The 18,286-nt window shown below is 43.1% G+C and overlaps 1 protein-coding gene across 1 annotated transcript; it reads right to left on the bottom strand.

Annotated features, from left to right (window-relative positions):
• Positions 1–617: 617 nt before the first annotated feature.
• LOC127338808 (cysteine proteinase EP-B 2-like) lies at positions 618–1,742 on the bottom strand. The gene has a single exon (XM_051364778.2). The coding sequence runs from the start codon at positions 1,740–1,742 to the stop codon at positions 618–620; it is 1,125 nt and encodes a 374-aa protein (XP_051220738.1).
• Between the last annotated feature and the right edge of the window lie 16,544 nt (positions 1,743–18,286).

The following is an 18,286-nucleotide window of genomic DNA, read 5'->3' as shown; positions in this document are numbered from 1 at the left end:
GCGCTCTCCTTTGCTCGATATGAGGGACTGAACAATCTGATCATAGCCTCTGACTACTTACTGGTGGTTCAGAGTGCCAAATCCTCGACAAGAAATCGCTCTTTCTGTGGCCCCTGTGTTGGAAGATATTAAATCTCTTATATCTTCTTTTGAATCTTGTTCTATCCGTCATGTGTATCGTGGGCAAAATGTTGCCGCGCACTGTTTAGCTCGCTCTAGCGAGGATAGTTGTATGTCCGTGTGGCGTGGTGTGCCTCCTGAGTGTATTCAGGATACAATTTGTATTGATTAGATGTTTGTATGATGAATAAAGCACACACGTTTCAAAAAAAAAAAAAAAACACGAACCAACATGTCCCAAATTGGGAGATGAACACACCATATCATCAAGCTTTCATACATTACAAGCAGTACGTTACATTACACATCATTTTACACTCCACTTAGAAATCCAAATAGATACCGACTGACCTCGTCCCACGTACACATAGCCTTTTTTTTCTCTTGCTGCGTGCACGCAGAGCTACTTAATTTCAACTTATTTCACCCTAATATAGCTAGGAATGATATGTAGCAAGTAGTAATTCAGATACATGCATCGATCTTGCTTTGGATGGTCACTGGGATTCCCTTTCCCCGAGAGCGCGCCTGGGCGTGGGCTTGGGCTTGCTCTGGGTCTTCACTGGGTAGGATGCTTCCATGGCGATGCCGCAGAGCCCACCGCTGAAGCCTCCATCCTTCTGCATCCTGATGTACCCCTTCTCTCCCCAAGCAGTTCCCCACGAGTTCTTCACCGTCCAGTACGCCTTGCCGTCATTGTCGACGCCGTACCCGACGACGGCCACGCCGTGGTCCAGCTCGGTCCCGCACTCGCCGGTGAACACCCCCGCGGAGTAGAACTGGAATGCCTGTCCGCTGGCATCGATGGCGACGGACACGGGCTGGTTCGCCACGGCCTTGGCAAGCTCCTCCTCGCTGTTGGCCGGCACGTCCTGGTGGCCGTCGATGCGCACCACCACGGGTGACCGCTTCGCCTCCACGGCGTCGCAGGTGCCGTTAGAGGCGTGGTACGGGTAGGCGTCCTCGGTGACGAGCCCGCCGTTATTCTTGATGTACTCGAAGGCATTGTCCATGAGGCCGCCCTGGCAACCGTTGTTGTCCGCCGTGTCGCAGTCGATGAGCTCTTGCTCCGACAGGGACACCAGCTGGCCGCTCCGGATGGCGTTGATGCCCTCCACGGACACCACGGTGGAGAAGGCCCAGCAGCTGCCGCACTTGCCCTGGTCCTTGACGCCGGTGACCGCGCCCTGCTCCCGCCAGTCAACGGACTGAGGCAAGTCCGACACGTTAACGCCGGCGTACATGAAGCCCGGGATGGCGGGGGCGACAGGGCCGTTGCGTCGGAGGTCGTTAACGTGGGATCCGGCGAAGGTGGCGCGGAACTCGTGGCGGTCCATGTCGCCAAAGCGGTTGAGGCGGAGGCGGTAGGGGCGGTCGCCGCGCTTGTTGTGGGAGTGGATGAAGCGGACGTTGGACTTGAAAGTTCCAAACCGGCGGTGCTTCTCGACGTGGTGGCGGGGCACGCGGTGCGCGGTCTGCCACCGCTCGTACAGGTCCCACAGCGCCTCCTCCGACTCCAGGTCCTTGTCCTCCAGCGGAATGGCGCCGCATAGCTCCGCCACGGCCAGTGCCGCCGCGACCATGGCCGCTAACACGAGAAGCTTCTTGCTGAGCTGGCCCATGGTGTTCGACCGACCAACCAGTACCTGCTAGTACCACGAGCTGGCGAGGTTATCGTAGTACTGCGGTACTGATCTGATCACCCGGCCTGCTACTGGCTACTGCTAACTGCTGTTTGGATTGTGAGATCGATGAGGGTATATTTATAGGTGGAGATCGTATCGTACGTAGTAGTACTGTACGTGAGATCGATCGAGCACCGAGGAGTGTGGAAAAGGATACGATTAGCTTTGCGGCGGGAACGGCACGCGAGGAGGTTTAAATGGCGGTAACGGAAAACTCAGATTCTGCTCGGGATGGTTGCCAAGTTGCGTGTTCGGGCTGCTGGTATGGTATTCAGAGGCAGATTCACGGATGACCGATGATCATACGCTGTTCGTTGCCGAGGTGCAGGGGCCGGGATGATTCATTCGTGCGTTGGATACGTTTGGAACTTTGGATCACCGCCGGCGCCGGCAGTGATTGCCTGATGATCGTAGGTGTGCAATTTTATGGATGCTACGCGGTAGATGCAGTTAGTGGTGATACTTGATTGTAGTACCACGCGGAGTAGCCGCGGAATATTGGTCCGATTCAATCCCGTCCGAGCTCCTGTATTTGATACAAGCTTGAGATAAGGTCTAATGAATACTAATCTTTGATTAATAAACCTTCTTTATCGTAAAATATATTCTTCATGATCAAGATACATCCGCGAAGTAGTTGCCTTCAACAAGGTAAGTCTCTTATATTGTGAGGGTGCCGCCAAGCGGCGGCCTTCGGCTAAAAGGTATAGATTTGCTAGAAATCAGGCGTACTTTTATTAGGATGTGATTATTTCTCAGTCAACTGAGATCTAGCTTCGTTCTCCGCGAGATGATGTCATTAAATCTTAGATACAACTTATGTTGCAACCGATGACTAGTATGAATCACGAGACAAATCTAAAGCCCCAAATGTATTTTCTTAGTTGCATCCCCACTTGCAACTGAAAAAACCTTAGTTGCAATTTCATTTGCAACTGAATAAATCCAATTGCAATCCAACTTGCAACTCACATGCGGGAATCATGAGGCAATCAAATGGTCTTATTTAACTGAGCACGAACTTAGTTCTTAGCTAGCAAATCCTTTTTTTATTATGTTCCCGTCACCTCTTTTAACCATCGATTTTTTGTAGTGCTAAATTTTGTGCAACCTATTGCTTTGCGTCACGTGCAACTTTTTTTTTCCCTCTAAGACTTCTTGCTGCATGTTGATGGTTTTGTCGTGGGTTGTTGGCTTCACTACTTTGTCGCGAGTTTGTTGTATGTAGTTCTTTTGTTATTTTTTGTTTGTGTATTTTTCTTGCTTCGTTGCGATTAAAAAAATAGTGTGCAACTAATACAAGAAGACATGCGCATGCCATGCGATTGAAAGTACATGAGTTGCAATCGAGATAATTTTAATTGTGTGTGAGCTATAACTAAAAAAAGTTCATTATCGTTGGATTATGTCGTGATTCGTGCTGGTGAGATGCACATGAGTTGAATCGAGACTTTTCCATAAATTGCCGCTGAGATTTTTCCGGTTGAACATCGGTCGCAACTGAAATTTATCCAGTTGCGGGTGGGTAGAAAATGAGATTTTTTCATATGTGTGTGAGTTGCAACTAACATTTTTTAGTTGCGCGGGGTTGCAACTAAGCTTATTCCAGTTTCATGTCTGTTGCAATTGAGATTTTTTAGTTGCACGTAGTTTGCTAAGATTTTTCTAGTTGCAGTGGTTTGAAACTGGGATTTTTTTCCAATTTTGTGTGCGTTACAACTAGGATTCTTCAGGTTCCAGGTGGGTTAAAACTGGGTTGTAACTGAGATTTTCTCACTTTCAAGTGTGTTGCAATTGAGATTTTTCCAGCTACACGTGGGTTGTATTTGATATTTTTCAATGATTTTTTCTTTTCATGTATGTTGCAGCTAAGATTTTTCCATATTCACGTGGGTTGCAACTGAGATTTTTCATGGTTTGCAACTGAGATTTTTCCAGTTGCACGTGGTTTGCAACTGAGATTTTTTCCTGTTTCACGTGTGTTGCAACTGGAATTTTTTAAGTTTCACATGGGTTGCAATTGAGATTTTTCTAGTTGCACGTGTGTTGTAACCGATATTTTTTTCTAGTTGCCACTACAAGAGCATTTGAGTGTAGAGATATTATTTTGATCTACTAGAGACACTTAAAATGCTCTTACGTAGTTATAGAGGCACTTTCCATATTGTCTTAAAACTGTCACTACGGGCGGTGTCTCTACCTGGTAGGGACAATAGTAATAATGTCTTAGCACTTTAGAAGACACAAAAGAGGCATTATATTGTGTCTCTAGAGTAAATAAATGTAAAGAAACCGTGTGAAAAGCAATACTCTTAATGATTAATACTTATTCCATTAACCATCTCACCCTTTCACAAGTATATGTTAATACTTGGAACAAATTTTTAATTAGTATTGCCCACCATGACCCAAACATAGAACAAATGTCTCTAGAGAATAAGAAAAATGCCTCAAACATTGCCTTTAGATAAAAAAGTAAAGACATACAATGAAGTGCCTCACAGATTGCCTCTTGATAACTAATCTATGACACTTTGAAGTGTCTCATAAGTTGTCTATAGAATGAAAATTGCAATCCCTTATAGAAATGCCTCAACTAACGTCCTACATTTGAGACTATCTCTAAAGTGTCTCAAGAAGTGTCACTACAACATGCAAAGTGTCTTCATGTGATTTTTAAAGAGGAAAAGTAGGAAGTGTCTCTAGTAAAACTAGATGATTCCCCGCGTGTTGCTGCGGAAATCATATTTCAGAAATTAATGTAATTGTTGCAATAAGACAAATGTGTTACGCGTGTTGCATAGAAAATGACCAAGTTACTTATTAGAAAAAATAAGCACAAGGCATAATGTTGTGTAAGCAGATACAAAATGTTCATTTTATTCTGAATGACAAATTTGGTAAAAGTACTAAGCATCAACTCCAAAAATATTCACTAATGCAATGCAAGGTGTAGTCTAACTTTGGACTTTGTCTTCAATGATGCATTCATCTGCATAAGAATTTCCAGGTTCATAATGAAACATACACACAAAGAACTTCCACAAATATTGTTGCAAAAACATTCTATCACTACAAGAAATGGGATATTTGTTGACGAAAACCCTGGTAACAAAAATGCATACCGTCATGGATGTGTCCTTATAGGTGACGAATTCATCTTCCGTCATGCATTTAAGGTAATGCTTGACGGTATGATTTTTCGTCAACAAAAAATCGTCACCCATTACCCAACCGGGAAGGGCTTCCATCGTGTCTGTTAATAGGTGACGAAATCAAAGATCGTGGTGTATGTAAACCGTGATTTGCATATACAACGGACCCACATAGCAGGTAAATAATACTAAGTTACTTTATTAAATGTTATTAGTTTATATATCATGCGTGACCCACTTGTCAGGAACATATTTAATTAAGTAAAAATTGTGTTTTGGAAGAATCGAACCAGGGCTTTGACGTGACCGACGCGGAGTGTTACCGCTAAGGTAGATATGGAGTTTTGATCTGGATCCGAACTAGTCTATTCTACATATTTATTTCAATGGTGTGATGTAGATGTTACGACATAATAATTTCCTTATTAATATTTATGTCGGCCGCGGGTGCCTCGTTTAAGTCGCGCCGCTACCAGACACGGCCTATCTAGGTGATCTTGCTAACAGTCGAATCGACTAGGGTTCTCGTCGAGGTGAGAAGAAATCCGTGAAGGCTCCATTGTGGAGGCGGCGAGACGCATCATCGGTGAGTTCTCCTGATTGTTCGCTAGGTCTAGATTTTTTAATCAGTTGTCAAGATCTGTTCTGAAGAACGTTGGCATATTCTTAACTGAATTGTAGGCAATGGATCGAAGTTGGATAACTGATGGCACCCAGAAGTTCACAACAAAGTACATGGCAGGTGTTAGGGATTTCATCAAGTTTGCGCGAGAACACTTGGACAATACAGATGAACCAATCTTGTGCCCTTGCAAGGACTGCCTAAATCTGATACGTCAGGATATAAAAACAGTCGAGGATTACTGCAATTGTTCAGGTATGTCCATGATGTATACAGGATGGACTAGACATGGGGAAGGTTTTAGTGATGACGAAGGGCGGGATAGAAACGATGATGGTGCGTATGATAGTGACAATGATGAAGAGGAAGACAATGGTGATTGTTATGTTGATGATTCGTCTAGTATGATCGATGAACTGCAGAAGTCTGGAAATAAAGGTCCTAACCTGCCAAATATTTATGCTAATCTAATTGAGTCAGCCAAAAAAGAACTTCATGAGGGATGCACCACTTTCACTAGGTTGTCGTTCATTATTAAGCTCCTTCATGTCAAATCATACAGCCAGATAACAAACAGAGGATTTGATCTCTTACTTCAGCTTTTACGTACAGCTTTGCCACGTGTTGACTTTCCCAAATCATATGCTGATGCTAAGAGTGTTCTTTCTGATGTTGGGCTTGGTTATGAGACAATTCATGTATGCAAGTTTGATTGTTCTTTATTTTGGGGAGATCACAAGGACGATACGCACTGCCATGTTTGTGGATTATCAAGATATAGAGACCCTACTGCAAAAAAGAAAATCCCTCACAAGGTGTTAAGGTACATTCCTATAATTAAAAGGTTGCAGAGACTATTTGTTAAAAAGGAAATGTCGACACATACTAGATGGCACAAAGAGAAGAGGGTTGATGAGCCCAATGTACTGAGGCACCCTGCTGATGGTGAGGCATGGAAGCACTTTGATGCCAAGTTTCATTGGTTTGCTAAAGATCCTCGTAACATAAGACTAGGTTTTGCCACAGACGGCTTCAGTCCCTTTGGAAGTATGAGTAATCCTTACAGTATGTGGCCTGTTTTTGTCATTCCTTACAACTTCCCACCATGGATGTGCATGGATCAATCGAATTACATGATGGCATTGCTAATCCCCGGAAAGTATTCCCCAGGGAAAGATTTTCATGTATTTATGCAGCCACTGATAAAAGATATGATGCAACTATGGAGTGGTGTGCAGACATTTGATGCATGCACAGAGGAATATTTCCCATTGCATGCTGCGTTTCTTTGGTCTATTCATGATTATCCTGGATATGCCACTATGTCAGGCCGAAGCACAAGAGGATTTCATGCGTGTGTGCATTGTGATGAGAATCCTTGCTATGAATCTTTGAAAAGCAAAATTGGATATATTGGGCATCGGCGATTTCTTGATAAAGGTCACCCATACAGGAGAAGCAGACTTTTCAATGGTAAAACTGAGACTAGAGATCCACCAAGGAAGTACACACCCAAAGAGGTAGCTGAGAAGGTAGAAAGGGTTAAGGATTTTGAACATGGGGAAAATCCAATAAGTAGAAAGCGGAAGCGTGCAAGCATTCTGTGAACCAACATGGCACCTGAAAGTCAGCTTACATCATCTACCGTACTGGCCAGAACTTAAGTTAGCTCACAACTTAGATGTGATGCATATTGAGAAGAACATATGTGACAATATTGTTGGTACACTACTTGAACTTGAGGGCAGGAATAAGGACACTGTTAGTGCTAGAATTGATTTGAAGAAATTCAAAATCTGGGAGAAGTATTGGTTGAAGAAAATTGTGAAGGATGATGATGATGCAGCAGTAACTTATGCGAAGCCCCCTGCACCGTGGACGCTTTCGAAGGAACAGAAGAGACATTTGTGTAGGTATTTGGCAAACACTAGGTTCCCAGATGGTTATTGCGCAAACTGGGGAAGATGTGTGAATATTGATGGTTGTAAGGTTACCGGTATGAAGACGCATGATTGCCACATACTTACTGCAGCCGAGTGTTGCCGGCTGGGCTCAAGGGAATTGCATCTAAGGAAATGTATGTGGCTATTGCAGAGCTAGGAAGATTTTTTAGGGAGCTGTGTGCCAAAACCCTGAAAGTTGATGTGCTGAATCGATTGAAGGTTGGAATTGTTGTGATCCTATGCAAACTTGAGAAGCTGTTCCCCCCAGCTTTTTTTGATGTAATGGTGCACTTAGCTATTCATCTTCCTGACGAGGCTCTTTTGAGGGGTCCTGTTCATTATGGTTGGATGTATCCAGTTGAGAGAAGATTAGGTTATCTAAAGTCTACGGTCCGTAACAAAGCAAGGCCAGAAGGTTCTATCGCAGAGGGCTACATTGTTGATGAGTGTTTGATTTTTTGCTCTAGATTTTTCAAGGATGGCGCAGAAACAAGATTTAACAAAGATGATAGGAACCAAGACATACGGAGAAAACCTGATCGTGACGAGATGGAAGTATTTTCAGTTGGAGCTAAAGGTCTTGGGAAATCCATTTTGAAACATTTTGACAAGGAATTTGACAAAATGGTTTGGTATGTGCTGAACAACTGTGACGATGTAGAACGTTATATCAAGTAAGTAGTTAGCTTCACTTTAATAACTACTTCTCAATGTTGCAGACATAATTGTCCTGTATTTCATATGTGTTTTTTCTATGTTTCAGTGAATTCCGACAAGAATTGGGAGGTAGGGGTGTGCGTGACATCGAGGAGACGGTTCGTAGAGAGTTTGCAGGTTGGTTTGCAAACCATGTGAGACAGTTGGACAATGCATCAGTAAGATTTGAAGTCTCGGCTCTTGGGCCAGACCGGCGTGTAGTAGTATACGCTGGTTGCAACGTAAAGAGTGCGAGGTTTCGCATGCTTACTCGGGATAAAGACCTGAAGACTCAAAATTCGGGCGTAGAGACTAAGGGATCTTTTGGTGATGCAGATGAGACCGAGTTCTATGGTGTTCTGCAAGAAGTTCTTGAACTGCAGTACGGGACTAACAAGCACGGTGACAGGTCCGTGTACTTGTTTCGTTGCGACTGGTTCGACCTTGCGGGCAGGGGTTCCAAGATAAAAGATGATGGTTATTTTAAAAGCGTTAACACTTCTGTCCTATGGTTCAAGAATTCACCATTCAGATTGGCCAGTCAAGCTGAAACATGCTTCTATTTGGAGGATACAAAGTTTGGTGATCCGTGGAAAGTGGTGCAGAAGTTCAGCCATAGACACGTGTACGACGTTCCAGAATTAGAAGATGGTAACGATGATGCATTTGTACGTAATGAAGACGCATACCAGGAGGATGAAGGTTCAGTCGACCATACATATCATGATGTTGTCGACCTAGACGAGGAAGCAGAGGTGGAGGCAGAGGAGGATGATCATCGTGCTGATGAAGTTGTACATATTCATGATGCTCGTACAATTCGTGAACTAGAGAATGAGGAAGATAGTCCCAATGTTGACATGGATATGAGCGAAGATGAACTAGAGAATGAGGAAGATAGTCTCATATTGGAAGAGAACATACATGATGACGAGGGAAAAACTTCAGAAGAAGATAGTGATGTAGATTGATAGAAACATGTTATGCATACAACTATATGTTTTGTTCCAAACATTTGAAATGTTCTTATTTAGATGTTTACGATCTCAAACTTTTCATTCAATTATCCAGAAGGGTTTAAGAGCAAATTAATATAAGCTAAAATATGGACAGATATAAGAAAAGCCAACATGTCGGTAACATAACTTTGACAATGGTTTTAATTAATCGACACTTGACACGATTACAACCAGCAGCACGATATGACTAAATATTGTTTTAACAGAAGCAAAATCGACAATCGCATAAAGAGTCTTACAACTTAATTTAAACCTAAAGGGGCTGCATAGTTGGACACACGGGCACCATGAATCACTGACTAGCTACTCCAGATCGATTTCAGGAACATGGGTAGCAAACAAGTAAACCCCTGCATTTCTCATGTAAAGCAAGAACATCATCTTGTCACCCATCTGAAGGTGCTTTTCCTTGTCCATGAACTCCTTCCACCCACTGACGCAGAGACGACCATCGTCAGAAGAAATTGCGTAGGACGCACGCACCAAAGTACTGGGATGGCACACAATACTGATTGCACCATATTGTTCCATATCTTTAGGAACCAAACGGCTAGGGATTTTCTGTTCCAACAGTAGAGACATAGTTTAGTTAACACTTGTACGTAATGTAGCTCGCAAAGTTAATGAAATGATATGATCTACTGCTTACCACGTGTTTGTTGTAATTTTCGCTGTTTGTCCAATTCAGAGTATGCAGCATTGGGACAACTAGTGCTCCTTGATCATAATCTCCAGCATTGTGGTACTCAACAAGGTAGTCCAAATTGTCCACCTGAAGAATGACGGTATGCATCATCCTCCAATTTATCATTGTTCCATCAGTAGTACTGAGCGAATCAACAATGTCACGCTTCGTACGGGACAACTGGTAGTAAGCTGCATAATTAAAATAACTGACATAAGATGGAATAATTAATATGATCAATCATTCTGTCCAAAGGTGGAAAATTACCTGGATGGATTAGTGGTTCAGTTCCAGTTATTACAAGAGTATCCTGACCAGATGAGTTAACTCTGAAAATTAACTCCATGTCAACCTTAAAATTGTACACTCTAGCAAATTCGTTCCAAAATCTTCCGTTGATATAGGTTCTGCCAGCTCTGTTGGTAACATTAACAACAAATGCATGGCCATCTTTGGTTCTAAGTGCAACTTCAAAAGTTGTCCTGTGGGAGGTCTGGACACCATACTTCTTAAGGAAATACGGTCTATAGTAGCAAGGGATGACCTAAATTCAGTAGAGTTAATACAAAAGTAAGTTAACTATTATGAAAATTCAATAAGATAGAAACATGTGAATGTTACACATCGTGTCATATTAGGACCTTGAAGAATCACGAATTGCATGTAGCTACTATAAAATCTAATGATCACGTAGAATTATGCGTCTACTCGGATAATCACTGAGTCTCAGATCTCATTAATATATAGGGGAGGTACATTGTTGCGCAAGTAATACATCGTATGTATCTAGGACTTCTATCAGCACATATCTGAACTTCTATCGGTATAGGACTGAACTACCGATACCTCTATCTCTAACAGCTACAACTATCGTAAAACTCATATGAACGTAAAAGTTATCACAACTATCCTAAAACTCAACCATAAATAAGTGGTTAATACATATGGTGAACAACAATTATTACACACATCTGAATAATAATACTAAACTAGCAATAACTACTAGGATCACGTGTTAACCTTTTATGTGGCAGTGAATTAATAAAACATCTGAATGAATTTTAAACTTATAAGTGCATGTACCGTCTTCTCCTCAAAACCCTCTTGTAGTGTTTGCACGAAAAAACCTAACGCGATTCCCCCTCCGCCGCACATCCCCTTCTTGTCAAAGCAAAATGGACACTGCAAAAAATATGAAGAAAGATTACAAATCGGAAACAACGATCGATCGCGAGACGTACATGTTATTTACGTACTCCACTAGTAGGCGCCATCCTTGGTCTCGACGCGGAGCGAGAGTCTTACAAGTCTCGCCGGCGAGAGACGTGGCGAGCTGTGGCGGCGAGAGACGTGGCGAGATCTGGCGGCGGCTGACGGAGGTCGTGATATGATGGCCAGTTATATCGTGGAGTAATTTTCGGTAGGTCAAGAGGAGTGCAAATGGGCGGTGCTGGGTTTTGACGTGACAACACGATCGAATGCGCGTCAGTTGGACTGCACGTCAGTTGGACTAGACCCGCGTCAATATTCTCTTCGTCTACCGTCTCAATATTCGCACGGAGTAATTAATGGGGATGATATTTATCCCCTTCCCCCTCCCCTACCGTCTCAATATTCGCACCGCATCCTGGTTTCCACACTTCTCGTCGTCTCCGCTCCCTCAGTCTGTTCGTCTCCCGCCGCCGCGTCGCCATGGACATGGATGAGCAGGAAATGTACTGCTGGTCCAGCACGCGCGTAGTCCACATCCACGACGGCCAGGACCTGGAGGCGGTCTACACCAACGACCCCTGGGAAGTGCGCCGCATCCTCGACATGTACACGGAGTGGCTCAAGGAGGATGAGCACAAGTTCGTGGGCCTCGACTTCGAGTACACCAACCATCGAGCCGAGGACGAGAAGAAGATCGCCGTGGTTCAACTCTCCATGCGTCGACATGTGCTGGTGTTCCACTACGCAGCGTAAGAACTAATCCCCTTTTTGAATCTTTCGATTGGGGTTTTTTAGTTGTCGCCGTTGTGTCTCTCTTTGACTCTCGTTAGACATTGTTCCCGAAAATCAGTACATTCCCGATCTAAATCTGCTAGACATTGTTCCCGAAAATCAGTACATTCCAGATCTAAATCTGCTACACATTGTTCCCGATTTATTAATTTGTTTCATCTTCGTCTCCTATGTAGGTTCTTGCATATTTGTAACTGATCTGTGACTAGTACATTACTTTGTTTACTGCAGTGCTGCCTGGTGGGAGTCTCCGGCTATCTGCGATTTCTTTCGAGAAGGAATTACGTTTGCGAGTGTTGACATCCGTGGTGACAAGAGAGTTCTGTGGAGGACATGGCACATGGAGATTCCTTGTGAGTACTACGTCGATCTCCAGGACGAGTACTTCAAGTACACTGGTCATGCAAGGGCTGGCATGGCTACCATGGCACAAAGTCTCATTGATTCATGGTACGGTGATATGAAGAAGAAGTTCCACCACCATCGGCACAAACTGTGGGGGGACTTCCCACTTCCAAATATGAACATCGAGTATGCAGCCATTGATGCTTGGGTCTCCTACGAGCTCTACCGCAAGATCGTGGTCGACAGAGTCCTGCTGATGGTGGAATGATCATCTCTTCTGCTGCATGACCCCCTGATCTTTTGGTTTGGTCTCCCTCCTGCGTGAGGTGCTTTTGGCTAGTACTCAGTTCTTTTGAAACTGTAGCTGCTATTCGCTAGTTGTTTATATGTATGCCTGGTCTGCAACCCAGCACTGGTTTCTACTATATATAAGTAAATATTTTGCCATGATATGTCAACAATTGTCCTGGGAGGTTTCAATTTTATGTTGTGTACATCCTAGTACTTCAAAGTGCTAGTAAACTAAATGTTCAGAGCAGGAGAGTTCTTCAAAATCAAAACATACCAGACGTAAAAATCACCAAAAATTGTGATTCAAATTTTCTTTATGACTTTTACTCATTTTCTGAAATTTTTCATGGAAAAATCTCAAAGTGGTGAACAATAACATAAAATGGTGGCCCCATGGTGGAGATGTGTCGAAAGAGGGGTTTTCGGACGAAAAGAGGGGGAATGGCCAAAAACTGACCAAACCACCATGGATTGGGGCATGATTTGGCACCCTTGTGCACATTGTGATATGACACCTTGGTTGCTATGGGTTTTGATTTTTTGGAGTTGGTGGCATGGTGTCCCCATGGTGGAGATGTGTCGAAAGAGGGGTTTTCGGACGAAAAGAGGGGGGAATGGCCAAAAAATGACCAAACCACCATGGATTGGGGCAAGATTTGGCACCCTTGTGCACATTATGATATGACACCTTGGTTGCTATGGGTTTTGATTTTTTGGAGTTGGTGGCATGGTGTCCCCATGGTGGAGATGTGTCGAAAGAGGGGTTTTCGGACGAAAAGAGGGGGGAATGGCCAAAAACTGACCAAACCACCATGGATTGGGGCATGATTTGGCACCCTTGTGCACATTGTGATATTACACCTTGTTTGATATGGGTTTTGATTTTTTGGAGTTGGTGGCATGGTGTCCCCATGGTGGAGATGTGTCGAAAGAGGGGTTTTCGGACGAAAAGAGGGGGGAATGGCCAAAAAATGACCAAACCACCATGGATTGGGGCAAGATTTGGCACCCTTGTGCACATTGTGATATGACACCTTGGTTGCTATGGGTTTTGATTTTTTGGAGTTGGTGGCATGGTGTCCCCATGGTGGAGATGTGTCGAAAGAGGGGTTTTCGGACGAAAAGAGGGGGGAATGGCCAAAAAATGACCAAACCACCATGGATTGGGGCAAGATTTGGCACCCTTGTGCACATTGTGATATTACACCTTGCTTGCTATGGGTTTTGATTTTTTGGAGTTGGTGGCATGGTGTCCCCATGGTGGAGATGTGTAGAAAGAGGGGTTTTCGGACGAAAAGAGGGGGGAATGGCCAAAAAATGACCAAACCACCATGGATTGGGGCAAGATTTGGAACCCTTGTGCACATTGTGATATGACACCTTGGTTGCTATGGGTTTTGATTTTTTGGAGTTGGTGGCATGGTGTCCCCATGGTGGAGATGTGTCGAAAGAGGGGTTTTCGGACGAAAAGAGGGGGGAATGGCCAAAAAAAGACCAAACCACCATGGATTGGGGCATGATTTGGCACCCTTGTGCACATTGTGATATGACACCTTGGTTGCTATGGGTTTTGATTTTTTGGAGTTGGTGGCATGGTGTCCCCATGGTGGAGATGTGTCGAAAGAGGGGTTTTCGGACGAAAAGAGGGGGGAATGGCCAAAAAATGACCAAACCACCATGGATTGGGGAAAGATTTGGCACCCTTGTGCACATTGTGATATGACACCTTGGTTGCTATGGGTTTTGATTTTTTGGAGTTGGTGGCATGGTGTCCCCATGGTGGAGATGTGTCGAAAGAGGGGTTTTCAGACGAAAAGAGGGGGGAATGGCCAAAAAATGACCAAACCACCATGGATTGGGGCAAGATTTGGCACCCTTGTGCACATTGTCCTGTGAGGTTTCAATTTTTCTGATTACCAACACAGATTGTATTTATGAAAACAAAACTTGAAACTAACAACAGCAACTACAAGTCGCTAAAAAGGAGACATAAAAGAAATAAACTTGTGGGACAAAGGGATATGTAATCTACACAACTCTGGTGTAGCCAAACATTGGTAGTTGAAATTAACTCAAAACTTGATTAGCTACAGAATAAAGCATCTACACAAATGCAGCGTGCATCAACATGAAAAAAGAGATAACATGTGCAGCAGTAATGCTTCTGCAACAGCAAACAACATATAAACATGACATAGTCTTAAACAACTGGGTATGATTGCCCAGGTTCCAAATAACAAAAGTAGAACATAGTCTTTGAAACATGACATAGTTTAATGATGAACCTCCAGGGGAACAACTAAACAGAAACTAAATTTAGTGGAGAACATGAGGGCCAACAGCTGGACCGACGAGCGGGATGAGGCCAGTCTTGACGTAGTCCCTGAGGAACTTGCCAAAGGCAGCGTGCTTCGCCTTGCTAGCAGCCTTGTGCTTGTGCGCGCTACCTTTTCCAACTCCCGTCGCGTGCTGGATCAGACACTCGACATCGTTCGGGAAAACCCTGCCGCAGAATGGGCAATTAGGCTTTCCGTTCCAACGGAAAGGGATCTGGCCAGTCTTCAGCTTCTTCAGAACGAAGCGGCTCTTCCGGTCTCGGTCCTCCTTGTCGCTGTCAATGTCCTCAGAGTCTTCCTGCGATTTTGAAAGTAAAGAAGAAGTGAGAGAAGGAAATTAACTGAAATACAATTCAAGCATTAAATATTTTTGTATGAACATTATTAAGAATTAATCATCATGTAGAATCAACATTTATGATCCAGATCCAACCATAGATAATTACTTCACTAATATAAATAAGCACCAATTTAAACTGTTGTCACAAATTGTTCATGGGTAGTCCAATCATTATTTCAGTAATATAATTAAGCACCAATTTAAGAGAAAATGGTGATTATAAATTTCATGGATCAGGGATCAATCATTTGTTCCCTGAAGATGTACTGATTCATAAAACAATATGGATTCATGACGTCAATAAGCAGGAATTCAAGAAAAATGGTGGTCATAAATTACATGCATCTGATAATTCATTTGTTCCCTAAATAAAAATGATGTACACACTATGGTTTCATCGTATAAATAAGCACCAGTTTAAGACAAATGGTGATTATAAAATCCATGGATCAGATCAATTAATAGTACCTATAATATAATTCTTGTAATCATAATCACTCTCGTATGATTCATATTCGGATGAATTTAAGTTTGAAATGCAGTGAGCATTACCCTAAGCAGGTACGATTCATCACACAAAAGGAATCATGACCTAATTAAGATAAGTGTCATCTACTAATTTGAAACATGCATGAATATTCATGGTACCATAAATCATTTGGTTGATACTTTGGTACAGTTGAATCAAGATGTGCATCAAATATTACAAATCTAGTAACTACAAACCATAAATCAGATGAGTAAGAACCCCAGAATCATCAATTTGTACAAGAAGTAGCAGACAGGGCAAATCAATCTACCCTATGAGCAAACCCTATGGTGAACAGTAAGATCAAGAAAAACAGGGGATCGATCAGAATAGTAGAGTACCTCGCTACAGTTGTCGGAGGCCTCCTCTTCGAACTCGTCGCACTCTCTGGGGCCATATAGCTCGCGGTACTGCTTGGAGTGGCGGTAGAACGGGTCATTCGGATCGAAGCCCTGGTCATCTGCTTGTGCCGCGGGAGCGAGGACATCTCCCTTGGCCTCATCAGCGACGGCGACCACGGCCGGTTGGGCGGTGCCCTCCACGGTCACGGCGCGGTGAAGAGCGGCTCTAGTTCCGGAAGAAGATCCCGCCTCCGCGGCGTCGACTACTACCGGAGCATCGCCTTCGCCTCTGTCGACGTTGACGACCGCACTCTCCTCCGGCTCATCTCCACGAACACGCTTCATCTTCGGGATCTTCGGTGGAAGGGGAGGTCGGTGGTGCGCTGGTGGAGGTGCAAGCAGGGTTTTTCGCCAGAGATTGGGGAATAGAAGTTGCGGGTGGGAGAGACGATGGGGCCGATGGATATACAGTAGGTGCTGCCATTTGGGTTCCTCTGTCTGACGCGTGCATGTGAAAACGTGGATTCCTGCATGTAGTCAATCCACTTTCCCATTACTTTGAAATGGGTCCCACGCATGACGGATGGGCAGGCACAGAATTTTCAGTATGGGTATTAAAAACTATAAAATATTTGAAATACGAATTAGTGATCACACATAGTGAAGGATATTTGTTTACAAACCTTTCTCACCTTTAACATGGAGTCTCCATACGAAGAAAGTAAGAAAGAAATAAAAAAAATGAATCGAGTATGTAAATTCTTTCAAATTTCTAAGAATTTCATACCATGATTAGGGCTGGAATTTTGAGTGTTTGGTCAAACCTAGGTTGACCTCATTGTACTAAGAGGTTGTCAAACTTTTTTCAAAGTGAAACTTCTGTTCTAGGGTAATGTGGTGATGCCAAATCAGACCAACACGTGCTCCCAATTTTCCCAATACCCTAAGATGTACATGCTTCACAAGTGATGCCTCTTCTTGAGTTTAGGGGATGAATTTTTGAAAATTTTCAAACCAAACTGCCAAGATAGCATGCTAGCGTCATTACCCACATGTTGATGCACCCTTGTGCCAAATTTCAGTCCATTTCAAGTTAGCTACCTCAAAAAATGGTCAAGAACTGCCCGTTCGAGGTAGACGGGCATAATCTTTCACTACGCACCTCACTTTTGTGAGTGCTTTGGTAGGGAAACAAATTTTTTTCTAGTTTGTTATTTTCCATGGAAAGTGTTAGCCACACATTGGCCAATACACAAGGTTTGGAAAGATTTCAACAAATTTTCAATTTTATATGAAATTTTGAGTGTTTGGTCAAACCTAGGTTGACCTCATTGCACTCAGAGGTTGTCAAACCTTTTTCGAAGTGAAACTTCTGTTGTAGGGTAATGTGGTGACGCCAAATGAGACCAGCACGTGCTCCCAATTTTCTCAATGCCGAAAATGCCCTCACTTGTGTAAATTCACATCAAACTACACCAAACCTCATGAAAATTTTAAATTTGAATTTTCCACATGAATGTCACAACATTTACTCAGTCCCACTAGTTACTGATGATTTTACATTGAATTTAGCATTTATTATGAGTTTTACTCGTTTTCTGTCATTTTTTAATTAAAAAAATAAACAAACACCTAAAATTGTCAGAAAAATCTGAAACTCCTCAGGTACACATACCTACCCTTCATGACCACTCACAAATATTTGCAGCTCAATCTGAGTCTTTGAAGTGCAGCTTTCTTGAAAAAGAGCCCTTCACCGACATGATCGATGTGGGTCCACACATGGATCGACCCAACCAACATGAGGTTTCACAAGTGTTTTCAGACAAAATCTCACATGTGTGAAAAATAACATGTATATGTGGGATGTGTTCTCACATATACCTCACATGCAAAAGGTTTTACAACTTCCGGGGTCGACGATTCGACCGTTATGCCGAAAATGCCCTCACTTGTGTAAATTCACATCAAACTACACCAAACCTCATGAAAAATTTAAATTTGAATTTTCCACATGAATGTCACAATATTTACTCAGTCCCACTAGTTACTGATGATTTTACATTGAATTTAGCATTTATTATGAGTTTTACTCATTTTCTGTCATTTTTTAATTAAAAAAATAAACAAACACCTAAAATTGTCAGAAAAATCTGAAACTCCTCAGGCACACAT

Source organism: Lolium perenne, chromosome 3 (genome assembly GCF_019359855.2).
Source record: "Lolium perenne isolate Kyuss_39 chromosome 3, Kyuss_2.0, whole genome shotgun sequence".
NCBI classification, from domain to species: Eukaryota; Viridiplantae; Streptophyta; class Magnoliopsida; order Poales; family Poaceae; genus Lolium; species Lolium perenne.
Note: the sequence above shows the minus strand (reverse complement) of the source record. Positions and strands in the feature narration are given on the sequence as shown.